At 44.8% G+C, this 27,804-nt stretch overlaps 2 protein-coding genes across 3 annotated transcripts in view; one reads left to right on the top strand and one right to left on the bottom strand.

The window, feature by feature from the left end:
- Positions 1-27,804, top strand: part of LOC123355760 (scavenger receptor cysteine-rich type 1 protein M130-like) — a 301,663-nt gene that overhangs the window by 49,904 nt on the left and 223,955 nt on the right. The window lies entirely within an intron of this gene.
- On the bottom strand, positions 153-27,452 carry LOC123355767 (olfactomedin-4-like). 2 transcript variants are annotated; one of them, XM_044998443.1, is made up of 5 exons: positions 27,299-27,452; positions 21,962-22,114; positions 6,093-6,305; positions 4,463-4,616; positions 153-2,105 (listed from the first exon to the last, which is right to left on the bottom strand). In XM_044998443.1, the coding sequence occupies exons 1-5, from the start codon at positions 27,320-27,322 to the stop codon at positions 1,300-1,302; spliced, it is 1,350 nt and encodes a 449-aa protein (XP_044854378.1). In that variant the 5' UTR covers positions 27,323-27,452; the 3' UTR covers positions 153-1,299. The 2 variants fall into 2 exon arrangements, with proteins under 2 accessions (XP_044854378.1, XP_044854369.1); XM_044998434.1 differs by lacking the exon at positions 27,299-27,452 and adding an exon at positions 25,219-25,614.

The raw sequence follows: 27,804 nt of genomic DNA, 5'->3' as shown, positions 1-27,804 counted from the left end.
AGGGGCCCTGAAAAACTCTTGCGGGGGCCTCTGTGGGGCCCGGAGCAAATTGCCCCACTTGCCCCCACCTCTGGGGGGCCCTGGATCAAGCTGGCTTCTTGATGCATCCCAAAAGTTTCCCAGCTGTTGTGCAATGACAAACAACTATAGGGTTTGGATTTTTATAACACTTTATTAAACAAAAATTAATCATTCACATCTGCTGATCCAGATTATAAAACAAAGACAGAATTAATAAAAGAAAACCAGCAAACTTTTACTGCATTTTCATAACTGTTCATCTAATTATTTCTGACACGATTACAGTACAGATATTGGTACAAAAATCTTATAAATGGCATTTTAAAAATAAAGAGCATATGACTCATTTTATCCCAACTTCAGTATTCTGTAACTGATAGATCATGGGCCAGATTCACCCCCGATGTAAGATAATTGATGCCAATGGAATTATACTGGCAATTAATTTGGCTCCTTGTTTTCAGAGTGTTTTTGAAAGATGCTAATGGAGATCACAGTAAATTGCAGACTAAAAGGACTCCAGGACTAAATGGAGCATGTAGGATGGCATAGCTTATGTTCTACTGCAGCATGTGCCATATACCAAGGGACTGCTTTCATTGGGCTTTGGGTCAGGCCCCCAGGACACAGTGCTAAGAAAATGCAACTGTCCAAAAATGGTTAATAATATTTTTTTTCATGAAGTGCAGCTTTAGGAAAGTAATGCATTGGTGCCCTGCCACCTAAAATACATTGATGGGTTGCAAGAAGGAGCCAAGGCAACCATTTCCACAGCTTCAGCTTAACCAATGGTCTGCTCTTTAAAGATCAAGTTCCAATTCTCCTCTAATTTTAATCTTTTAGTAATTATTTGAGGCCAATATTTAATATGATATTTATGGCCTTGCATACTTTGAGCAATGATGACAAAACAGCAGTTCAGTTTCCATGTGTTATCCAAATACAGACATTCCTCCAAATGCACATCAGTGTGTGAGCAATCTCCCTATCATGATACATGTTCTGTCCGTCACTAAATCGTCTATTTAATCTATGTTTATAGCAGAGGCATTTCTAGTACTCCTGCTGCCACTGTATCTGGACACCAATTAAAAAGCTATGAACCTAATCTTGTACCAGGCATAGAGCATATTATCCTTCAATGGGACAGCTCATGGTAATAAACCTTATGCCCAGGAGTTACTCTTGGTAGGATTAGGCCTTAATTTAACATTAACACTGTCCAAAGGGATATAAAATCAGACTTTCTGTGATCTCTAGTTGTTGTTTATATTCATATCAATGCAACACAGGTTGAAAAATAAGATTGTGTTTAACAAGGTAGCCATCATTGTAAACATACAGGACCTGGTCTGAGGGGTTATAGTTGATACTTTGAATTGTTTCTAACATTTTATCCATAATTATGCTAATTTTACCTTCCTGTTCAGTGTTTGTGTTGTATATGTAAAATATTTCCTCTTTCCTAGTGTTGACAGGTCTTGTGGCATATAGAACACCACATATGATGAAAGCATTGGAAATGGATGGCTTGTACTGCCTTGTATTCCAAGTATGGAGCACATCAAGTGTGGTCTCATTGAGTTTGCTAATCATAATGTTACCCGTGCTGTCCTCGGTTGAATAAATTACCCACAATCCACTTTCATCCACAGCAAAGTCCATATCTTGCCACCCAACACCAGCATAAGAGAAACGGTTACCATAAGCAGCATTCGGCAGAGCTTTCCTCACAGCCAATGTGTTTGTGTTTAAATCGAGCTTGCCCATATCTCTTGAATTATATATATTGTAATACATGAAGTTATTGTAAACTGTGGTGCCACTGCCTTCCCCCCCATAGGGAATTTTTAACTCTCTAGCATTTTTTAATAGCAACAAATCATCATAGGAATTATGAAGTCTGTAATATTCTAAGTGTCTCCCATCTGTGTTCAAAGGTGCAACCCAGTATAGGTCCTTCTGCGGAGTTCGAAGAGAGTAATCCCTACCCCAGGAACCATATTTGAAGGAAAATCCTCTCCAGTTCAGCTGTACAACATAGGGCTGGCTGATATTCACAATTCCACCATGACCACAGCTGCCTGTAAGCAAAGAGAAAATGCAAGCTTTTCAAATGGCATGATTAGGAGAGAGGATTTAGTGTGTGTGCTTTATAAGAATCAGCATTGTTGCAAGAACAGAAATACATATCTTTGTCAAAGATTTTCCTTGCACCATGTAAACAGCACATGCATTTCAGTTCTGTAGCAGTTCCAGTCTGACTGAAATACAGTGGTCATACCACTAGAACTGGGATCATACTGAAAAAACAGCCAACAGTCCAGCAACACATTTTAGAGATCTCAGTTTTTAGTTGGTACTCACTTGCAGTAAATAAGTGATTAGCTTCTGTTTCAGATAAGTGACCAGTTTTCTGTTTCCACCTATTCTATGCTTTCCACCCCGCTGGGCTGGGAAATCACATAGAAAATACAATTTCAGAAGCATTTTAGGTCATTTGCTTCTGCAGTGGAGCACAGTTCTGGAAATAGGGGAAACGAGAAGGAACATCTTGTTTCACTGTACCTCTGTGAGTTTTAGAAGATGGAGGGAGAATTAGCAGCACTGGCTCAAGAGGGTCATTTCAGATTAGCATGCTACTGTCAAAATTACCACTTTAAAACAATACTTCAGAGAGCCTTCCATCTGAGGCTCTCAAAGCAATTCAGATATTAATGATCATAGCCTCACAATAGCTCCCCAGTTTACATGTGAGGTAACTATAAAGTGACAATACAACCTATTTCAACCAGGATAATCTTGGTTTTTCTTATGATGCCCCAGGATAATTGAAATATACTGTGTTTTTTTTTTTTCATTTCATCAGCCAAAATATTTGGTTTTTTTTATAGCTACACAATGCTTGTTCGAGATGCATTGCTATGCTGTGTAGAATTTGCACTGTTTACTGAGAACAAACAGCCCGTGGAATGAGCTTTCAGGGTAATGAACAATGTCCGGAATGAAGAGAACTTGAATGAAAGTAAACGCTATCAAAGCTGTTCCTTTGCTCAGAGCAACTGTTGATGACACTTGTTCAGTGTTTCACAATAAATGCAGAACATTAAAGTATTGGAAAAAATCCTCCACTCCAAAATATGCAGGTCTCCGTGGGTCAGAAGCTGGCAGTGGTGACATCAGCACACTTAAAAATAAAAGTTTCCTTTTGTCTGACTCTCTGCAGCCCTAAAAGATGTCCCCTTGAATGTGTGTCAGTTTTTTCCATTTAAAAGCATGGTCATCCAAGACACGTGTTAAGTGACCTGCACAGTCACACAGCAAGTGAATGGCAGTGCCAAGACCAGAACCAACATTAGAACCAACATTTCCTAACTCAAAATCAGGCGCTTTAACCACTAGACAATGCTCCCTCTTAGAGGTGAAATAAAGTTTACCTGCAAGACCTGAGTTTCATGTTTCTATTAATTGATCAATTGAGGGCAATAGCTGATGATATCAAATCAGTGCAGAGGTTGCACATGCTCTAGTGGATAGGGTGTCTGACACAATCACTTCTATTTTATCTGTACAGTGAATATCATTTGATGACTGGTTTGCAAGCCTATGTGAAAAGAGTTGCTGGGATTAGTCTATTCCTAATGGAGAGGTGGCCACAGCACAAATATCATCATTGCCGCCTTATTAGCATTGAGAACAGAGATAAATAAACAAAGACAGAACCAGATTCAGCAAAGCATTTAAACACGTGTTTAAGTGCTTTATTGACTGGGAATGGACCATTGAGGCCTGGGACCTCATTTCCAGATATAGCACACAATGCAGGCATGGAGCTGTGACTCTGCAAATGGCAATTAGCATGGCTAAGAACATGGCCTCAGTACTTGGCACAAATACGGATGTTTGGAAGTGCTCATACCTCAGCTAATGCAGTGCAAGAAAAATAATGCACATGATGCAAAGTGGCTTGCAACCTACCAACTCCATAAATCAATTTGAGCCATTCGCCTTACATCTCTATTGTTTATTGCTACCTCTGGCATTATGGTTTGTTCTTAACTGTCAACATATTGAATCTATTACTGAACTTAACTCACAGCAATCTTATTTCAAAATTAAATGGATATTAATGCTTCTATAAGTCTGATTTGTTTCAAATAATATTGCTGGTACTGAGGTACTACTAAGAGAGTTTGGATGAAGGGCAAAACATTACTTTTCATACTTTTGTACTATTTTCCAACTTTTTCCACTTGAAAAACAGTAGGAGTATGTGAAAGTGTTTGTTTCCTGCCCTCATCTTTTGTATCAGCCTGTTGCTGAAATGTTAGTACATCTGGCAAATTTTCCAAGACTTGTGATTTATTGTCATTTCATTTAACTCAGTCTTCTTCCTACTTCTCCCATCCCTTCTCATGTGACTTATACACGCAATGCTTACCTGGCGGGAAATAGGAGGGTGTTGTGGTTTGATTTCTGTGTTTTTCACATTCCTTCAATCTATTCTGGAGAGCCACAATTTCTCGACGGATTAAAAGGATATTGTTTTTGTCCAATGATTCCAGATCATTTACCATGAGAGTCAGATTCTTGATCTAGAGAAATAAAAATTCAGCATGACTTTAAATTACAGTCAACTTTATTTCACAAACATTTTAGGTTCGATTTATCATTTCAGAAAAAGTGCTGCAGAACAAGTTTTAGGAAATATTCCCTAGAATAAGTTTTAGCATGAACATCTGGTCTCAAGCTAATGTCTGTAACTACAAGAAAATGTTTGTGATTTTAGCACTCAGTTATATATCATAATGCTAAAGATCACCCAGAAATGTCCAATAAGGCTTACTTGGTTATTAACTGTTACCGTGTAGTAGGGTGGACACCCACTTCTGCCGAGAGGGCTGGAAAGCAGCCCTGGAGAAGGCTGCAGCTCTAAAGGCTGGGCTGATTGGGGAAGCAGTCAGAGCTGGGCCATGCCCCAATCAGGCCACAGCAGGCCTGTATAAAATGTCTGTGAGCCAGGTGCTCAGGCAGCCTCTCTCTCTAGCTGTAGAGGGAGAAGGGCCTGGCTGCAGGGAGCTAGAGAGAGAGAGACAGGGTACCTGTGTGGAGCAGGGCTGGGGAAAGGCAGAGGAGTTGTGGAGCTCCAGCCTGGAAAGCCCCAGGCTGTGGCCTAGCATAAGGCCAAAGGGTCCTGGGGGTTGCAGAGGGCAGCCCAGGGGTACGCAAAGGCAGCAGGTCCAAACCCAACCTTGCCAGTGATGAATAGGCTGATCCTGCAGTCTGTCCCAGGGCATGGGGGCTTGATGATGACTGGCAGTAGCCATATACTGAGGTGAGGTGGGGATAGTAGGTGAAGGTTCCCTGGGGAGGGGAGACCCTAAGACAGATAAAGGGGCACTAGGTCCTGGGAGGGACATGGGGGCCAAGAGGCAGCAGATCACCGGCCTGCAGAGGGTGCTCCAGAGCTGGAATGAGCTAATTCCCAGAAGTCACCGCAGGAGGTGCCGTGGGGTGAGTCTGCATGCTTACATACTGGTAAATGATTTCAGCCTTGCAGACGTGTCCGGAACATTTACCTGCCCAGATAAATAATCTACTCATTTAATGTTAAAGACAGTGAATAAACTAATGATATTTTACTTACCATCAAAAGCAATTATTCAATCAGGTGAGTGATAACAAATTTGAAAATCTGATTTATTGAATATTGGGAAGAGGTTCTTGATTTTATATTGATTGGGACACTATCCTAATAAGTTAAGTTTTTAATTATTTTTTGGAACACAGAAGGTTTCAGGCATGGGTGCCCATAAATCAATATTATAATAATGTAGACAGTATATTTATTTAATATAGCAGCATCCAAGAACTTTAGCTTTCAGTTACACAAATGATAAAAATTGCCATTTTTTGTCACATATGAAGAAACATGCTAACATGCTCACGGCCAAGATTTGCTTTAATTTACACTGATTTAAATCCAGAGTAACTCCACTGAAAATAGTAGAGACATTCCAAATTTCAGTGATATAACAGAACTGAATGGCAGAATAACCCTCATACTCTACCTCCACATATAGTTGTTCAACAATCACATTGCTTCCAACAAGTGTGGATTTCAGCTGAGTGACCAGTCTCTCCATTTCATTGATTTCCAGTTTCAGTAACTGAAAGTCCAACTCTGTGTAAGAAACACTGGTTGACTCCATATGTTCCACCTTGATCGTTAGGTTTTGGATTTTCTGTTCATACGTCTCAATTGCTTTAGTATATTGGCTAACCTAAAAAACAAGCACATTTTCAAGTTCAGTTTAGCAACTATAACAAGCATGTTTTATATCATCTTTACATCTGTGCAATCTCACTGGGACTGCATGTGCATTACTGAGGGCAGAATTTCATTCATAATCCTCACTTTTTTTATTCCTCACTGTAACAAGGGAAACAACATTGTGAGCAACCCCTCATGGCCAGAAGTCACCCTGCAACACTTGCCTCTGTTTCCCCCACAAGGGCCCCTTATGCAGACTCCACCCTCTTTTTCTGAGGTCAAAATACCCGTCCTTGGGGCTTGGGTTTATTCACAAAATATAAACTAAAAATAAAAATCAGAGTCCCAAATTAACATCAAACAAGCAAATGTTTCTCTTCCTGCTCCCAAGCATCCCTGCCTGGACAGCTTTTGCTGTCTTTCCCCTACTCTCTCTGGGTATGTCTACACTATGAGATTATTCTGATTTTACATAAACCGGTTTTGTAAAACAGATTGTATAAAGTCAAGTGCACGCAGCCACACTAAGCACATTAATTCGGCGGTGTGCATCCATGTACCGAGGCTAATGTCAATTTCCGGAACGTTGCACTGTGGGTAGCTATCCCGTAGCTATCCCATAGTTCCCGCAGTCTCCCCTGCCCATTGGAATTCTGGGTTGAGATCCCAATGCATGATGGGGCAAAAACAGTGTTGCGGGTGATTCTGGATAAATGTAGTCACTCAATCCTTCCTCCGGGAAAGCAACGGCAGACAATCATTTCGTGCCCTTTTCCCCTGGATTGCCCTGGCAGACGCCATCGCACGGCAATCATGGAGCCTGTTTTGCTTTTTGTCACTGTCACCATATGTGTACTAGATGCTGCTGACAGACACGGTACTGCACTGCTACACAGCAGCATTCATTTGCCTTTGCAAGATAGCAGAGACTGTTACCAGTCATATTGCACCATCTGCCATTGTAAATTGGTGAGGAGATGATGGTTATCAGTCGTTCTGTACCATCTGCTACTATCATGGGTGCTCCTGGCTGGCCTCGCTGAGGTTGGCCGGGGGCGCATAGGCAAAAATGGGAATGACTTCCTGGGTCATTCCCTTCCTATGTTTTGTCTAAAAATAGAGTCAGTCCAGCCTAGAATATGGGGCAAGTGTACTAGAGAACCAGAGAGCACAACTGCTCCATGTCAGAGCCCCAGAGATCCCGCAGAAATGATGAGCTGCATGCCATTCTAGGAGGTGCCCCTGCAACAACTCCACCAGTTGCTTCCCTCCTCCCCCAACCCTCCTGAGCTACCATGGCAGTGTCCCCCCCATTTGTGTGATGAAGTAATAAAGAATGCAGGAATAAGAAACACAGACTTTTTAGTGAGATAAAATGAGGGGGAGGAAGCCTCCAGCTGCTATGATAGTCCAGGCAGAACATTAAAGGGTACGGGGGGAGAGGAGACCAGCCTTCCGCTGCTATGATAGTCCAGGCAGTACAGAATCTTTTCTTTAGACATGACGGGGGGGGTGGGGGGCTGATGGAGGTCAGCCCCCAGTTGCTATGATGAGGACAGTTACCAGCCGTTCTGTACCATCTTCTGGGAATGACCAGGAGTCATTCCTATTTTTACCCAGGCGCCTCCGGCCAACCTCACCGAGGCCAGCCAGGAGCACTCACGGGCTGATGATGAGAACGGATACCAGTCCTTCTGTACTGTACCATCTGCCACCGGGGAGGGGAGGGAAGAGGATGCTGCTGTTTAGCGCTCCAGCACCCAGTCTACCAGCAGCATGCAGTAGATATAGGGTGACATTGAAAAAAGGCGAGAAATGATTTTTTTCCCTTTTCTTTCGGGGGGGGGGGGGAGGAGGGGAAGGGTGTAAATTGACGACATACACCCTGAAACACCCAGGGAAAATGTTTTTGACCCTTCAGGCACTTGGAGTCCAGCCAAGAATGCAAATGCTTTTCGGAGTCTGCGGGGACTGTGGGATAGCTGGAGTCCTCAGTCCCCCCTCCCTCCCTCCATGAGCATTCATTTGATTCTTTGGCCTTCCGTTACACTTCTCACGCAGCACTGTGCTGAGTCCCTGCTGTGGCCTCTGTCTATCATAGCCTGGAGATTTTTTCAAATGCTTTGTCATTTCGTCTTCTGTAACGGAGCTCTGATAGAACAGATTTGTCTCCCCTTACAGCAATCAGATCCAGTATCTCCCATACAGTCCATGCTGGAGCTCTTTTTGGATTTGGGACTGCATCGCCACTCGTGCTGATCAGAGCTCCACGCTGGGCAAACAGGAAATGAAATTCAAAAGTTTGCGGGGATTTTCCTGTCTACCTGGCCAGTGCATCTGAGTTCAGATGGCTTTCCAGAGCGGTCACAATGGTGCACTGTGGGATAGCTCCCAGAGGCCAATACCGTCGATTTGCGGCCACACTAACCCTAATCCAACATGGCAATACCGATTTCAGCGCTACTCCTCTTGTCAGGGAGGAATACAGAAACCGGTTTAAAAAACCCTTTATATCGATATCAAGGGCCTCATTGTGTGGATGGGTGCAGGGTTAAATCGGTATAACACTGCTAAATTTGGTTTAAACGTGTAGTGTAGACCAGGCCTCAGGGTCCCCCTTGCCTTAGCAGGCTACTGCCAGCACTTCCTAGCTGGAATGTTAGGCTACATCTGTACTGCCCTGCAGGTTGCACTAAAGTGCTGCTCTATAACTCCCTGTGTGGATGCCAGGGACATAAACTAGCAGGTTCCTTCTTCACACAAACATAGTCCTGTTTGAAGAGGATTACATGAAGGCAAACTTGGAACCTTATTGGTTGCACCTGCAGCATCCACACGAGCGAGTTACAGTGCAGCATCTCGGTGCGCATTGCTATTCACACCCCCCATGGTCCAAACTGTGGGACAGGGTAGATTGGGGTACACAGTCTATGGCCTGTGGACCATACACAGCCAACCAGAGCATTTAATAAGGCCTGTGGCCTGCTTTAACACAATATACTAACAGCCCATTCATTAGCATTTTTTCATCATGTTTACATCATTTTAGTTTACACAGGTTGTTTCTGTGTATGATATTGTCTATTTACATATCTAAATACATAAACAAGCTGAACTTCAAATATAAATACAAGTGACTTTAAATCTTATTCAAATATGTCAAATCTGTTTGGCCCACATCAGGTTTGTGGCACTTCTGTGTAATAAGGTTGGGCACCACTGGCACAGATAAACCCTGAGTCACAAAGCCCAGGACTCTGCTGGAGCCTCCTCACTCCCAGCAGTCTTTTCTCTCCCTGAGTTTTCCCCTCACTTCAGCTTCCAGCTAATCTGTATGGGGGAAAATCACCTGATCCCTGTCAGGTGTGCCTCCTTCAGTAATCAGGGCTGGCTGCCACAGCAATACCAAGTTTACAGCAGTGCCATGGGGCCCAGACCATGCTCAAAAGGGCCCCAACCCAGCCTGTTCTGTTTGCATTTTGCCCTGAGGCCCTGCCAGCCTGCTAGCTCCTCTCTGCTCCCAGCCCCTCCTTCCCATTCCTCTCTGATCCCTGGCCCCACCTGTCTTCTCCTCTCCGTCCCCTGGGCAGACCTGAGTGCGCCTCTGGCTCTGACCAACCTTGGCCAGTTTGGGATGAGGGGGCAGTGAGGGGGCTTGGCTGGGCCCCTCCAGGCAAGAGGCTCCTGAGGGAGCCAGGCCAGGGCAGGGGCAGGCCCTCGCCTGGCTGAGTGTGCTGCTCCCAAGGGGCCGGCGCAATTCCCCATCCCGGCAATGGAACCAGCCTTGACCACGCTGCTGGCTCAGCTCAGCTAACAGTCACCTCCCAGCAGGGCTGGTGAGTGCGGCCGGGAGTGGCACTGGGTACTTGTGGGGGTGGGGCTGTGGGGAAGGGTACTGGGCAGTGGTGGGTCACGTGGCTGAGGGAGATCTGTGTGTTGGGGCACTAGGGAGTGGGGGTTCTGGGCAGTAGTGGAGGGGCTGTGGGAAGGGAGTGGGCAGTTGTGGGGGTTGGGAGGCACTGGGCAGGATGGTGGTGTGCAGGGCACTGAGCACTTGTGGGGGGCCCTAGGCTTAGCAGGTCCAGGGGATGCTGGGCCTAGGGAGTGGGGTGGGTTGGGGAGAACCCAGGCCCAACCTCTTCTCCACATTCCAGCCTAGGGCCCCCAATGGCACTGGCAACACGTAGTTTTCCTATACCACCAGAACTATAGCCCTTCCCTGGGCTACTTTCTCAAACAGACCCTAGCAGCACCCTGACCATGCTTGTCCTCTGGCTCATTTACTGTGCACCTTCTTTCTCCCAGACTTTCCACTACATACCAACTTACTGTCAGCTCCTACCAGCCAACCTCTCTGAAAGGGCTTCCTTTTAAACTAGTCCCAGCCTGTTCTAAACAGGCTTCAGGTGACCTGATTAACCTGTTTTTCCCCTTGATGGCTTCTAATCTGTTAATTGGTTCCAGGTGTCTTATGGACACTGGTTTTCCTCTACCAGATTCCTGTACCCAATCAGTCTAGGTTTGTCACAATATTCTCGGATTTATTTCATCAAATCCTGCCAACCTGAAGACATCCAACTTGTCCAAGTAATTCTTAACTTGTTCTTTCCCTATTTTAGCCTAAGGTCTTACCTCATTTACATAGATGTTCACTTTGTTAGTCATGCTAACTTTTTGGTGAAAACAACAAAAAGGCAATTAACACCTCAGACATTACTGTGTATTCAGCTATTGTCTTTGCCTCCTTACAGAGTAATGGGCTTCTCCTGTCATTGGTCTTCCTCTTGCTTCACATATTTGTAAAATGTTTTCTTGTTACACATTATGTCCCTAGCTAGATTAATCTTGTTTTGCACCTTGGTCTTTCTAATTTTGAATTTCATGCTTTTTTTTTTTAATATTCATCCTCTGTAATTTGAGCTAGTTTCCACTTTTGTATGACTCAGTTTCAGGTCTTTGAAGATCTCCTGGTTAAGCCAGGGTTGTCTCTTACCATACTTCTATCTTTCCCATGCATGGGGATCATTTGCTCTTGTGACTTTAATGTCTCTTTTAAAAACTGATAGTTATCCTGAACTTCCCCCCTTTAGACTTCCCACAAGATCTTACCTATCAATTTTCTTTACTGAAGTCTTGAAGTCCATATGCACACAGAAAATGAGTGCCAACTGTGGCCCTCAGATACATACCATGTGCATTTCAGTGTGCACATACCTTAGGGCAGAATTTATCCCAAGTAACTTAGGACCATCATATTACAACGAGAGTCGTAACACTGAATTTTTTTGTACTGACTATTCCTTTGGCATGATCTTTTAAACTTGATGACTTTTGTGGTAAGCATAAGAGGATAGTTTTCCCTTTGCTTCTTTTATGAGAAGGAGAGAACACTACAGAGTAGCAATTGTTTTTCCAAGGTGTGAGCAATATGGCATGCATGTCAGTAAAGTGAAAAGAGTGAGCTCCACATTCTTTGCTGCTGTTCTGTGTTATCCAGGCTAGGTCATGCCAAATTGGAAATGCCATGTCACACCCAAAAAAATCAGGTGTGACATGTATTTCACATCACTGATAGATGCAATACACCAAAAAAAAATGCAATTCTATTGCTTGTTTTGGACCCTAACTTCCTTAATGAAAGTAATACATGATTTGAGAGAGGATCCTTCATAGAAATTGCATTTTTTGGATTCTTTGTGCTAATTACATCTCCAGAGAGATTATCCATTATAAACCAATCTGATCTTCCAATGCAAACATCCATGGATCCTGAGCTGTTGTAAATTGGCATGGGTCCATAGATTCCAATGGATCTACACTGATTTACACAAACTGAGAATCAGATCTCAATCCTAGCCCTGTGTACATTCAAACTAAGGAATAATTAAATTTAGTTTTGATAGCCAAATGGTTTTCTCCATATATGGATATAAATTTAGACACTTATTTTATTTGGCAATCAACCATAGGTATGTCTAAAATCCCTTACCACTACCCAAACTTGGACTAGGCCATAGAGCAAGATCCATCTTGTTGGAAGACTTAGATGGATTCTAGATGGAGTGCCTGGCTAATCACAAATCTGAGAGCTGGGAGACTTCTCCAGTAAACTTCTCTGTGGAGAAGATGCTTAAGGGTTGGTGTCTAAACTGTGCATGTAAAGTTTGCACATGAACCCACCACATGCACAAAAATGCATTTGAAAACTGCTGAGCAAAGTTGGCAACCATATGAGAATATTGATGTGTGCAATTACTTATACCACAGGCTCAAACATTCAGGAATGTGGGTATCTATCCTGCTGCCAATATCACTTAAAACAAATGCTTTAAAAGAAAAAGTTAGTTGTCAAATATGCCAAATCTGCAACCTGTTGAAGTCAGTGGACTACCTGCATAAGTAAGGGCTACTCGTAAGTAAGAGCTTCAGGCCTGAGCTCAGGAGTTTTGGTTCTCTCAGATGTCTTGATCTGTTTGTGCCCCCCATCCCCCTCAATTTCAGCACAAGGCAGAGGCACTACACAAGGCATATTTGGAGTGTGCTACAAGGCCCAGTCTTCCTTCTGCCTCCAACTGTTTTTCCCCAGGTGGCCTGGCTGGCCACCTAGGAGAATGCCTCCCCCCCACCCCAAGATGGATGCTCTGTTGCTTGGCAGTTAGACCCATTTTGCCTTAAATAGCTTGTGACTGTATCAAAATGATCTGCTCCCATCTAACAGGCCAACACACCATCTCAGAAATCTAGTACACAAACTAGATTTTGGGGTACAGATCAATATTCACCATGCATCCCACATTCAGAGCTTTGCAGTGGGGTTTGAGCAGTGCATAAGTTTTGTGCTGGACCTCTGCAGAAGCACAAATGTCACCCTTAAAGAAATAAAATTCAGCTATTTTAGGCATGCATAAGAATTCTTATCTAGTTTTTCCTTCTTTGCAAGCATTGTCACAGTAACAGCCTGAAAAGGGCAGGGGGAAAATCTGTACTGTTCATTTATTGTGGCAGTTACTTGAAACTGGTATTTATCACAGGTTTCTTGGCATGCAAGCAGACACTCCTCCAGCATGCAGCTGGACAGTGGGCAGGGCCGGCTCCAGACCCCAGCACGCCAAGGGCACGGGTGGGGCAGCATTTTCCCGGCAGGGCGGCAGGCGGGTCCAGTGGACCTTCCACAGTCATGCCTGCAGGAGGTCCCCCGGAGCCGTGGGACAGCAGACCTCCCGCAGGCATGACTGCGGAAGCTCCACCGGAGCCATGGGACCAGCGGACCATCCGCAGCTGCGGGAGGTCCACTGGAGCCGCGGGACCAGCGGATCCTCTGCAGTCATGTCAGCGGGAGGTCTACCCAAGCCGCGGGACCAGCACCTCCCGCAGGCATGACTGCTTGGGGGGGCCAAATTGCTAGAGCCGCCCCTGACGGTGGGACTGAAAAAATGAGGAAGCAGAAGGAAGGCATAGAAAGAAAGGATAGAGAGGAAGGGAAACTAGGATAGAAATAACATGAGCAAGCAATTCTGAGAAGCAGCAAAGAGTCTTGTGGCACCTTATAGACTAAGGTGTCTTTGTTAGTCTATAAGGTGCCACAAGACTCTTTGCTGCTTTTACAGATCCAGACTAACACGGCTACCCCTCTGAATTCTGAGAAGGTGCATGTGCCTGTGGCCAATGCACTTGCAAGTCTGACCTCCATGATCACATGGTGAGCGTGTCACCCACATGTCATATAACCCAGCCTGAGATCAAGAGAACTATTTCCAACAGAGTAATCTGCCTTTAACAGAGTCTTCATCTGTTGGGCAGGTGTGTTTGCTCTAGGGTGAGTAGACAGCAAATGTGAAAAATCAGGACAGGGTGTGTGTGGGGGGGAGGGGTAATAGCACCCTCTATAAGAGACCCAAAAATCAGGACTGTTCCTATAAAATCAGGACATTTCGTCACCCTAATTTGCTCTTGCTGTTTTATTGCATGAGCATGTTCTAGGCATTGTGGTCAAAGCACTGAAAGGCACATTCTCCCCTTCTAATGTGGTGCACAAAGAGCCATACTCCTCTCCACTGCTGGGAAGAGCTGATTCCTGCATTAGTCCCGCAGGTTCATTTTATTCTGGTAAAAGTTTCAAGTTACAGGTGAATATTGGTGAAAAAGCTACACCAATATTTTCAGCCTACAGTTTTTACTGATTTGGAATATCCAAATATCTGCCTGTGAAATTCATTTCCTATTGATTTTAAGCACCCCCCACTTGTTGAATTAGCAGCCTACAATCAGGGTTGGGGGAGGTATAGCTCAGTGGTTTGAGCATCGACCTGCTAAACTCAGGGATTGTGAGTTCAATCCTTGAGGGGGCCATTTAGGGATCCAGGGCAAAAATCTGCCTGGGGATTGGTCCTGCTTTGAGGAGGGGGTTGGACTAGATGACCTCCTGAGGTCCCTTCCAACCCTGATATGCTATGATTCGATCAGATTGTATATCTGACTTATAATACATGTCTAGCCCCTCTTAAAGGGATGGATCCTGCAGTTCTTTCTCAGGAACATCTCCCATTAGTGTCAAATGGAGTTTTCACTGAGCATGTACAGCAAGATTGACCCCCACAAGGGGATGATGAAATGCAGTTATGGCATTTGGGTCAGATCCTCAGCTGGTGTAAATGGGCAAGGTGGAAACTATCTTCCATGGAGCTACATCCATTTAAATTCGTGAGGATCTGTCTGTTACCTCAAACCTCTTTGTAAAGTGGTTCTCGGACTCAAAACCAAAATCCAACTGTTTATGATTTGCCTAGTTGTTTCAAATTTTACAATAGTTCAGTAGACTTTTCCATGCCATAACTGTATAAAGGCAAGTCTGGGCTGCAAAATTGAATCTGGATCTGAACATCCCCAAAGTTTGAAGATGTTTGGAACCCAGAGGTTTGATTCAGACCCCGCTATCACTAGGATGAGTCGGAAGATCTTTTGGTTTTATTGTTTCATTTTCTCCATAAGCATTTTCAGGAAACAAGTGGTACATTGGGTTACACATTGAGGGTGAGAAAATCATGTCAAAGACAGCCTGAGAAATATGTTTACATGAAACGAGTAAAGATGCACAGATTCAAACATCTTCAGTTCTGCCCCATCTATACATTTAAATTTATTTCAGCTCAGATGAGGGAGTCAATGCCTGGTATTTTCTTTCTACAGACAAACAATTAACTACAAAATTTTAACACCCTCATAGTTAAACTAAAATACAGTTTTTCATTTGACCCGATTTCTCTTTTCCTGGGATCACATTGGGGATCTGTCACACTAACTCGCTGCTTTATGACACTGTTTGGCTGATCAGACTCAACATAAGTGCAGTGAAACTTGGATTATGTCAAGGGTTTTTTTGTATCTGTCACTGGAGTTGAAAAGTGAGGGCCAGTTCCTGAACTGGTATGCACTGGCACAACTCCACTGACTTCAAGAAAACATCAGCTGAGGATCTGGTCACTAGAGTCCAGCTTTAAGAAAAAAAACTGCTACAGGGTTGCAAAAAGTCAGCCCACTCCTGCCATCTGTACTCGATCTTTACTCAAGCAAAACTCCCATTGCAGAATTTCACTTCAATAGGAGATTGGCTTCAGTTGGGTCTCATTTCAGTCCCCTCTGATTTGGGAGGGCCTTGCAGAATTAGTCCAAGTTTCAGGATGGGAATTACAGACCTGATCCTGTCCTTTTTGAAAGCAATTGAAATTTGGCTACTGACCACAATGAAGCACTTTAGGACCCTTAAATACCTAGTGTTTTCATGGATCATTAATGTCAAGTTCCACATTCCTCCTAAAGCAGGGGTACTCAAACTGGGGGTTGGGGCCCTCAGGGAGTCATGAGGTTATAGCATAGTGTTGTGTATTTGGTTGTCATGGTTTTTGGTTCCTATGGTAACTGAGTTAGATTATTAGGGGATAGCTCAGCCAGCTTCAGCCGGCTGGGTGAGTTCTCTGAGTCTGTAAATAAAATGGTGGTTTTGTTAGCTGTCTGCTGTCCGGCCTCAAGTGATTTCTTCCTAAACCGGCTGCCCCCAAGGATATAACAAGTGGCGACGAGGATGGGATCCTGGTGCTGCTCCAGTAACAGAAAGAAGTATAAGTCAAGGTACAAAACAAACAAATAAAAATACTGCTTGTTTGCACTGACTGTGAAAGTGAAACTAAAATCATGGCTACTCTGACCAGGCCACTGGAACCTTTTGATGAGAAAATAGAGCAGTGGCATGTGTATACTGAGCGTTTTGAGCTTTTTGGTATTGCAAATGACATTACAGAAACAAAGAAGGTGCCAATATTCTTAAGTGTTGTAGGGGCTAAAACCTACTCCCTGCTACGCAGCTTACTACACCCTGTTAAGCCTGAGACTAAATCTTACAGTGACATTGTGGAAATCCTGGGGTCCCATTTCTCCCCAAAACCACTGGTAATTGCTGAAAGATATAGGTTCCACAAAAGAGACCAAAAGGAAGATGAAACAGTTGTACAATTTGTAGCCATTTTAAAAAAGCTAGCAGAACACTGTGAATTTAAAGAGATGTTAAATGATGCCCTGCGTGAAAAGGTTAGTGTGTGGCCTGTACAGTGAAGCTATACGGAAGAGCCTACTGACAGAGGCTCAGCTTACCTTACAGAAGGCTGTTGATATTGCTGTCTCCATGGAACTGGCTACAAGGGAGGCGCAATACATCGGTGCATCCCCTAGGGTGCAAAAAGTGTCACAAGAACTGACCCACAAAACGGTGCAGAGTCAAGAATGTTACCGCTGTGGTAAGCCGGGTCACCAGGCATCGGAATGCTGGTGTAAGGACCTGGTGTGTCGACACTGTGGCAAAAAGGGACACATTGAGTGTGCCTGTAAACAAAAGAAAAGGAGGCCTGTGGTCTGGCCGACAAAAAGAGGAACCTTGCATACCCTAGAGCAGACCCAGGATGATCAAGGTGACACCTCAGTGCAAGAGAAAGTGCCACTGCATGTTTTGTCTTTGGCAGTGGGCTCACATGAATATTGGGTAACCCCGTTATTGGATGGCAAACGTATACGCATGGAACTGGACACCGGTGCAGCCGTCTCACTGATCTCCGAGACTGTGTATAAAGAAAAGCTACAGCATCTTCCGCTTAAGGCAACAAAAACTGTTCTGAAGACGTATACGGGAGAAGCTGTGCCTATGCTGGGCACTGTTGATGTTAAGGTGGAGCTCAATGGACAGGTGGCTAAATTGCCACTGTTTGTGGTGAGAGGTAACTACCCAGCCTTAATGGGTAGGTCTTGGCTTGGGAAGATTCAACTGAACTGGGCAGAAGTGCACCGGATGACTAAAGAAGAAACCAGTCTAACCCCTATACTAAGGAAACATGCTGCTGTTTTTGGAGATGATTTGGGAAGTATGAAGGGAATCACTGTGACATTGAACATTAAACCTGACAGTCCACCAAAATATCTGAAAGCCTGAACTGTGCCATATGCCATCAGGCCAAAAGTTGAAGCAGACCTGGAGCGCCTGGTCACCAATGGAGTCCTAATACCAGTTACCCATAGCTCATGGGCCACTCCTATCATTCCAATAGTGAAGAAAGATGGCTCTCTCCGGATTTGCGGTGATTTTAAAGTCACTGTCAACCCAGTGTTGTGTGCAGAGCAATACCCGCTTCCCCGCATCGATGACCTCTTCGCAGGCCTGGCTGGGGGACAAAAGTTCAGTAAGATTGATCTGAGTCAAGCATATTTACAGATGCACGTCAATGAAAAGTCCCAAGAGCTGTTGACTATTGTGACTCATAAGGGGCTTTATCGATACTGCCGCCTACCCTTCGGAATAACATCTGCTCCCGCCCTGTTCCAGAGGGCTATGGACCAGATCTTGTGTGGCTTGTCAGGAGTTCAGTGCTATCTGGATGATATCCTGGTCACTGGAAGAAATGAAGAGGATCACTTAGAGGCTACCCTACAAAGACTGGAAGAGTATGGCCTACGAGTTCGCAAAGACAAGTGTGAATTCTTCAAGCCCTCTGTTGAATATTTGGGACACATCATTGATTCTGCAGGTCTTCATAAGGCCCCTGCAAAAGTTAAAGCTATTGTGGAGGCTCCCCCACCTCGAAATGTAAGCCAGCTGCGCTCGTTTCTAGGACTCCTGAACTATTATGGAAAGTTCATCTCACAGTTAGCCACACTGCTAAAACCACTTCATGAGCTCCTTGGGCAGAACAAGGCCTGGAAGTGGACTGAAGCCTGTGATGTTGCATTTAACAAAGCTAAGGATGCATTGCTAAATTCTGAAGTTCTAACGCACTTTGATCCATCCTTACCCCTACAATTGGCCTGCGATGCCTCCCCTTATGGAGTGGGAGCAGTCGTGTCACACATTATGCCTTCGGGAGAAGAGAGACCTATTGCTTTTGCTTCACACACTCTAAGCAAAGCAGAAACTAACTACGCCCAAATCGAACGTGAGGCATTAGGAATTGTTTTTGGAATTCGGAAGTTTCAGCAGTACCTGTTTGGGCGATCGTTTACTCTTCTCACAGACCATCGACCTCTGACGTCAGTTTTTGGACCCTACACAGGCATTCCCCCATTAGCTGCTAGTCGTATGCAACGTTGGGCATTGTTACTTTCAGCACACACATATGAAATCAAATATCGGAAATCCACTCTGCACGGCAATGCAGATGGCCTCTCAAGGTTGCGTTTGCTGGTAAAACATCAAGATATTGCCCAAAAGGAAATCTTCTACTTTGAACAGGTAGAGAATACACCCATCACTGCTACTTAGATAAAGAAGGCAACCCACGTTGACCCAGTATTGTCCCAAGTTATGGACCTGTTGATGCATGGAAAATCTCGACAAACCTCTCCGGTCTCATCTGACCTTGTTCCCTACATGTCCAGAAGGACGGAGTTATCGGTCCAATCTGGTTGTTTGTTGTGGGGGAGACGTGTCATTATTTCACCACCACTGAGATCACAGCTGTTAGAACAGCTACATTCTGGTCACTGTGGAATAGTGCACATGAAGGAAATTGCACGAAGCTATTTTTGGTGGCCTGGATTGGACAGTGCTATTGAAGAGAAGGCAAAAGCTTGTATGTCATGTCAGGGTGTGAGGAATGCACCCCAGTGGGCACCCCTACACCCATGGGACTGACCTGAAAACCCGTGGCAACGTATTCATGTTGACTTTGCTGGCCCCCTTGAAGGAAGCATGTTCTTGGTGGCAATAGATGCCCATCTTAAATGGCCAGAAGTCTCTATAATGCAGTCCACTACTGCACAGAGTACTATCCAAAAACTCTGAGGACTCTTTAGTCGTTTTGGTCTGCCAGAACAACTTGTGAGCGACAACGGACCGCAGTTTGTCTCTCAGGAGTTTCAAAATTTTATGAAGGCAAATGGGATACACCACATCACGTCAGCACCATATCATCCAACCACCAATGGATTAGCTGAAAGATTTGTGCAGACAATGAAAAACGCTTTGAAATCAGCAAGGGGACAACACTCCATTCAAAAGCGTCTGGATACCTTCTTACTTTCCTACCGAAACACACCTCATGCTACGACCCAGGCATCCCCAGCCTTTCTAATGTTGGGACGACAGCTGCGCACTTGCTTTGATCTGCTGAAACCTTCTGAACCCAGACAAACTGTGCAACATCAGCAGCAATATCAAGTCATCAGACGGGCACCCAGAGCAAAAGACCGGACTTTTAGCCCAGGATAGCCAGTTTTGGCTCCTAATTATACTTCCAGAGCTAAATGGGTCCCGGCCACAGTCATCACTCAAACAGGACCTGTTTCCTACACAGTCCGGACTGCAGAGAATCTTACCTGGCGGCGACATGTAGATCAGCTGTTGCCAGGTCATGCCAGTCCTCAGGACACATCTGCAATTGAGGGGTCTGACTTCACCTCTTCTGGTGAGACACCGAATCACGAATCACCTATTCCTGACTGTCCTCCTCCATTACTGCCGGCGGCTGAGATGCCCCTTTGCCCAGCACGAGCTGATACCACCTCCTCACCCGCTCGTGCTGCGGACCCTGAGCCCATGGTACTTTCGGGTGCAACACCACCAGAAGTTCGCCGTAATCCACCTAGAGACAGAAGGCCTCCTCATCGGCTGGATCTTTAGCTAGGGCGAGCCCATGGTTATGTGGCAAAATAATCCCCAGGGTTTAGCCGGGAATGGAGGCAGTCTACCCTCATTCTCTAGTCTAGTGTGTGTTTTATTTAGGGGATGTTCTTATTGGGGGGGAGGAATATGTTGTGTATTTGGTTGTCATGGTTTTTGGTTCCTATGGTAACTGAGTTAGATTATTAGGGGATAGCTCAGCCAGCTTCAGCCGGCTGGGTGAGTTCTCTGAGTCTGTAAATAAAATGGTGGTTTTGTTAGCTGTCTGCTGTCTGGCCTCAAGTGATTTCTTCCTAAACCGGCTGCCCCCAAGGATATAACAGATAGGGCATCACAAGCTGTCAGCCTCCACCCCAAACCCTGCTTTGCCTCCAGCATTTATAATGGTGTTAAATTAAAAACACTTGTTTATGTTTATGGGGGGTTGCACTCAGAGGCTTGCTATGTGAAGGGGTCACCAGTACAATAGTTCACTTTAGGACAGTGGTTCTAATTCATCAGGTAACTTGTGCTGAGAGGCACTGAGATTGCTGTCAAGTTGCCCTTCATATCTTTACTGACAACTGAATGTGTCATTAGCTATAGTTATTTCAAAGCAAATTATTTTAACTGAGAAGACCTTCTATAGGATTCTCCCCACACATTGTTTTTTTATACATCACTTCCAGTATGAGTTATGAATATTTATGGTTAGATTTTTTTAATTTACAGATGTGCCTTTAATGCTGATGAATTCAAGGACACTATTTCTTAATATCTGGCTCCTGGAGAAGTCCAACATTTTCTCCTGGACACCTAATTTAAACCCTGAATATTCATCTACCAGCAAAACTCAAATGCAGGTTCTCCTTCTCTCGAGAAACAGTAGTCCCCTAGTGTTGCCTGTTTTGTTTTTTTCCTTGGGGATGGGGGAGAGAACAGATCTGAATCCTTGTAACAAGAAACGAAAGTAGTGTAAGGGTAAGGAGTTTAACTAGAATGCATAATCCAGTAGTCATTGCTAGAGCATCAGATGTTGACAGAAAATTGTTTTTTCAACTGTTAAGGGAATGGAGGGGGTCAGGTGGTGGATTTTTGCCCATGCTTCAGCCTGGGCTAAGCGGACACTTGCTCCTTTCCCTCATTCCCTCCCATATGCTGGTTACATAAAAGTACCACAGGAGGGAGCAGTAATCATGGCTTCCTCTGCAACTGTATATAGCAATTACAGACCAACAAGGCTGTTCCATGGTTCATAAAGAGTAGCAAAGCCCTTCCTCCATCCCTCAAAGAACACCATGTGCCTATAGGCCCAGGAATGAGGCCTGAGAATACTTGAAACACAAGGCCCTGCTTGCATGCTACAATAGTGAACATGTTATGTTTAATCACCCTTTTCCTTGTGATTTTTACATGCTCCTCACTGCAGCTACTTGGAAGACAGGCCCTGCAAGGTCTGACTGCTGGGCTGTTTCATGTTCACTAAAAATAGGACTGGTCAGTGTTTAAAAAAGGAAACTGAAAATCCTTACTTTAGTGAGTTCTCTTTCAAGTTTCTCAGAAAGCACTTGGGCTGTGATTTCCAGCATCTCGACCTTCTGCACAGGGAACACAGTGTCTGGCAGGTACACTGAGCATTGGCACACTCCATTGTCATTCAAAGAGCCAGTCACATTGGCAAATGGCTGTAAGAACAAGTTTCAGAAAGCAAATAATTGTCAACATGCTACTAGGAATCTAACAGCAAAGGACTGCCAGTCCCCAAGCAGAGGAAAAGTTAAGCTGTGATAATATTGACCCTGAAAGCATTTATTAAGCTGTCCAACATTTCTTCCAGTGAACTCAGAGTATTTTCCCTATATCAATTCATTAAGTTTCACCACACCCCATAGAGGTAGTTAAATACTATAACCATTTTAACACTGGAAAAATGGAGGTTCAGGAAAGTTAAGGCATGTTTATAAGATCAGACAGTGAGTCAGTAAATGGCAGAGCAGGAAATATTTAATCTTATAGGGAGTCATTGCTTTTAATGGTCGTTGCAACAAGACCAGTTAGTGATTTTAGTCCTTTGTAAAGTGCTTTGAAATTAAAGTTGTTTGTACTTCACTGATAGAAGAAGCCACAGAAATTAGACCAATTTTCATGGAAAATTTTGACTAAACCCTATTTTCCCCACTGGGAATGTTTCATTTGATATTTTTCAGCCAGCCCTGGTAAACAGGTTGTACACTCAGCCACATGCACATGAGAGCTGAAGACTTCAAAACTCCCCCCAGCCTGCAGTAGCTGGTATGCCTGCTACTGCAGGGTACCAAGTAGAGTTATGGCCATGCACCACTGCTCGCTCCATCAGTGCGCAGGGGGATAAACTAGCTAAAAAAAATAAAATATTGACTGTTGAATATTTGTGAGTAGTTTTGTACCATGACTAAATTTGTCCACTTCTAATAGTGAGATAAACAGGCTTCTGTTTCACACCCGGTGCTTTTTATTGTATTAACACAACCCCTACATTTGAGCTCCTATGAGCCTAAATCCTTTTGAAAAGGGAATTGACACCTAACTCGGTTAGGCTTTACAACACTGAGTGCAGCAACGCTGAAATAGCTTTTAAAAAATCTGGTCCTAGGTCACTATTAAAAATGGGCCTTGGGCACCTAAGTCCCTTAGGTGCTTTGGAAATGGTCACCCTCAGTCTCCCCACATCACTGGATTTTCAGTCTGCTCAGCAGGAACGGTGAAAAAAGGAGCAGAGGAAAATATCCAATGGACAGACAAACATGGTTATTGTACTTACCTTTGATAAGGCCCCCATTTGTGCTAGCCTGGTACTTTGTGGTACAGTACTTTTTTTATCCCTGATACAGATTACAAACTGCCCTTTATATCATAATTTATTAAAGAAAGAACTTTTCTAAAAGTGGATTTAAACTATCAAAAACCCAAACTACTTTTAATTATTATTATAAGAGTCTATTCCATCAGGGGAGGAAGAGGTGTAGGCCGGAAAGGAAACAAACGCCTGTTACAATGCAATTCACTGCATCCCATCCATATTTAAATCATGACCCCCTCTCCCGCTCCCAACATCCAAACAGCAGTCCAAATTCCTCCGTATTCTCAAACTTTGATTTCGTTAAGGGAGCCATCTCCAGCAGCTCTAACGTTGATTGGGATTTCCGACTGACTGCTGAGACCATTAATGTTTCTTCTGGTACAATGCTGTTTCATGGAGTCCTTCCTTTGAAAAAAGCTACATGTGATCAATGAAAGGCTGCAGATGCTCAGTCTGTCCAAAACAATGTGCATCATTCATGTTAAAGTAATATATACCATCTCACTGCCATCTTATGGAATAAGGTTTCAGGTCCTACCCCATCCATAGCACTGGCAAGATTGGATGTCGCTCTTGAATCTTAACATGCATCCCTGGGAGTCTACAGTAATCAAGGTTCCATGTACTGAACAAGACACTATACTGCAGGGATGCAGCCCACCAATCTACACAGCCACGCTCCACCGAATGGGGACCGTGGCAATCTCCAGTGCTTGCAAAACCATTTGATAAACTGTGAATCAAATAGTGTGATTAAACTAAAGGAGTATGGGGCAGGAAGGGCCTTGCACAAGAAGGCAGCTGCTAGTCAGCCATACAAGAGCAATGCTCCATTCCTGCAGGAGCTCCGCGTGGCAGGGGTCATCCCCAGCTGCACAACTTCAAAGCCACACTGAAGCAGAGCTCCCATTCTGACAGTGCTCTGGAGCCCCAGTTTTAGCCAGCTTCCCCTGAGGGCCTCCTTCCAAGAGCCTGTTCAGCTCCTCATGCTGCTGCATCCTCATCACCTGCTCCCTCATCCCCCAGCCAGTCAGGCAGTCCCACTCATAAGGAGCCCCTAAAACAGCCATTTGGACAGCTGAGGAACTGGAAGATGGCAGGAAAAGGGCCACTTGTTTATGTGGATTCAGAGAAGACAGGGTTGTGTGCCAGCTTGTCAAAAAGGTAATGTATGCAGCTATTGTCTGGCTCCCTGATCATGTTGTAAGGGGGGCTGACAGTGATTAACAGCAGAGTTACAAGGAGCATCATAAATTTTACAAATATCAACACAAATTATGGTTTACCCAAGGGTACACACAATGAGAAATTTGACATACTAAATTCCCCCATCCTCAGCTTATTATATATTTGCACTTCAGCCTTGATTCTTACCACCAGGAATTGCCACTGCTTAATGATGCTGCATTGAAAGCCACTCTCTCCCCTTCAATGCTGAGTTCACTACTTGAGTCCACAGCACTACAAGGCCCATTAGATCAAGAGACTGCATTAACAGCATCACCTAGAACTCATATAGTGCATTGTGTTTTCAGAGTGCTGGGCAAATGAACCTGAGATCTACATCCAGATCTAGAACACTCCAAAGGATGAGGGTATTTGCATCTGTGGTTTTGGATTGAGTTAGTCTCGAGTACAAACCACAGCTAATTAATTACAACCTGCATTTTACATTTAAACTATTCAGATTCTTAATAGGAGTTGCATTTGCCTAACCAAAAGCAGAATTTTGCTGTTTTTAAAACAGTCTAATTTGTTTTCAGATTTATAATTAAGTCCCAGCACATTTGTTAAAGATGATATTTTACACTTGCTACATGCAGAGAGCCCACAGAACAGGTGGAGATCTGACAACTTGCCTCAATTTTAAAAGATTCTCCTAGCAAGCTGAATAGCGGGAGGAAAAAAAGAATACATTAGAGCCTGTGAACATCATAATATGACTCTTACCACATTCTGGAGCATGGTGTTGGCTGCATTCAGTGCAATGGCATTTTGTAGAAACACCAGCAGCACAGCCAAGTTTACACACTTCATCTTCTCAGCAAACAGATATGATTGAGAAAGGACAGTGGGATCCCTTTTATAGGGTGCTCTGGGAATTCCCCCAGTAGGAGTTTTGTGCTTAGAAAGAGGTACTTGTCTAATATTTATTGACACTTCTCACAAAGATGACGACATGCAGGTGAGTGAGCCACAGCACAGAGAGTGACTGGACTATTATACAAACATAACTTTCTCATTGCCTGCTGTCAAAAATTAACCACCCTCTCCTTTTGTAACACAAAGCCCTTCCTCAATCCCAGTATCTAATCTTGTGTATTTATTGCTTTGTGGCTCCCTGAGAACAACGGGCAGATTAAATGATGGACTTCAATAATTAAAATGCATTCTTTTCTGGAGGGGAGAATAGCTGCTTCCCTTTACTGGACTTTTATCAGTATTTTCATTGTAAATCCTTTCAGGAGCATAGACAACCTGGGCCACAACATCTTCCTAACCCTGCTTCTAAACTCAGATGGGGTGAAAACAGCTCAATTTAGATCATTTCACATACAATGTCAAAGGAGCATCCCTCCCTTCCTCTAGGCACCTGGATGCCTTTTAACATGAGCATCATGCACATGGGGCACCGCAAGTTCAGGCTAAAGACCAACCATTGGATGGGAGAGGGGCCCAAGCTAAAGAGCCCCAGCAAAGCAGCAAGATAATGCTAAGACAGTCAGCATTAATGCCCATCCTACAGCTTTGGTACCATGGCTTCTGAAGCAGGGGAGCTCAGGGAACAGCACACTGTGGAACAGCCCTGTGTGTGTGTGAGCACTAAGAGCTGCATGGTTTGCCAGCAGATATAACGTACTCTTTGCTTTTGATGACCTGGTCTCATAGCATTTAGGCACCACCACTTCCAGTGGACACTGGAGCCTGATATAGAGGTGAGCAAGAATGAAAATCGCTATATAGACATTTCTAAACTGGCAGGAAGGCTAGGTGTGAGTTTGGGTGGAAGGTCAGGTCAGTTCCCCTACCCTTAGTATCTGCAGTTGGATTTTTAAATACATACTTATTATGGAGAAAGCCACTTGGGTTCTGAGTACTGCCTCTCTAAGTGTAAGAAAATGCAGGAGGGGGGAGGATTCTGAGACTTACACAGAGGGAACACAATGCCTGAGTGCTGCAGAGCTGGGTTCCACAAGAGCTCCCCCAGCATGCAGGTGAGGCAGAGGTGGCACAGGATGAAGGAAGCCCCTGTGGCAGCTGTGGTTTCTTTGGGGGATTTCCCTTACACAGGCTGACAATCTCAGAGAGGCCACACCTCTTTGCTGTCACTCCTCCTTGAAGGGAAGTCTGCGACAGTGGTGGGCAACCTGAGGGCCACACAGTCGGTCCATCAGGGTAATCAGCTGGCAGGCCACCAGACAGTTTGTTTACATTTGCATAGCTGCCCACAGTGCCCAGTGGCCACAGTTCACCATTCCCAGCCAATGGGAGCTGCAGGTTGCCTACAACTGGTCTAAGATAATGGGGAAATTACCAGTCTCAGTGTTCAACCCCACCAGCAAGATAGAAGAGGTTCAGGAGCCCAAGCCCACAGACAGGGCAGGGCAGGGCACCAAGCAGTCTAAAGCCCAACCCTCAGGCAGGGCATAGTCAGGAACCCAGGCCTCAGACAGGCCAGGGTACCAAACAGTCTAGCACACACACCCCCAGCCAGGGGTCAGGCACCCACCAAAGAGTCTAGCCCACCAACCAGGGGATCAGGCACCCAGGTAGAATCTCTCATCCTGGCTCTGGTGGGAGCCAGACAAGCACAGGCCTCTTGGCCTGAAGAGGGGGAGTACTGCCACCCCAATGCTGGGTCAGCAGGGGTAGGGGGACACAAGCCTGCCCAACTCCACTGTGTCCCAACCCAGGGACACAACTGGGTCAGCAGGGAATCCCCCTGCAACACATTGACCATATTTCAGATGCTCCTGCAGCCAGACTGCAGTTGGCTATTGCTGGGCTCCTTCCTCCCCTCAGGGTGTACCTGAACCCCAGACTCATCCTCCATCTCCTAGGGGTATATGGCCAGTGGCAATCCCAGCAGCTGTTCAGCATCAGCCAAGTCTAGCAGCTTGGACAAGTCCTCAAGGTAAGTGAAATTTTCTGCATCAGGAGTGGGAGAACATGTCCATCTCTTTTGACAGCTGCCTCCTGATTGCCCTACAGCACCCACCTTTTATACTTCCTGCTCCTGTACTGCCCCTCTGCTTCCTGGTTCCACCCACCAGGGGCTGTCTGGCCCCCCTCACTGTCAATCTCTGAAGGAGGCCACATCTCTTTGCTACAGGGCCCCATAGAGCAGTACTGCCCAGTAGAAGAACATAATGTTCTACCCCACCTAGTTCCTGACTTACAAAACAAGTTAGAAACTTTGTGTCCCTCCAAATAATATGAGGTTATTCCAGTGCTGCTGAGTAATAATAGCACTTCACATGTACCACAGCTTCCTTCTGAAGAAGTTAAGGAGCTTTTCATCCCTGGATTAATACT

Source organism: Mauremys mutica, chromosome 1, assembly GCF_020497125.1.
Source record: "Mauremys mutica isolate MM-2020 ecotype Southern chromosome 1, ASM2049712v1, whole genome shotgun sequence".
NCBI lineage: Eukaryota > Metazoa > Chordata > Testudines > Geoemydidae > Mauremys > Mauremys mutica.
The sequence above is the reverse complement of the archived record's forward strand: the minus strand, read 5'-3'. Positions and strand labels throughout refer to the sequence as shown.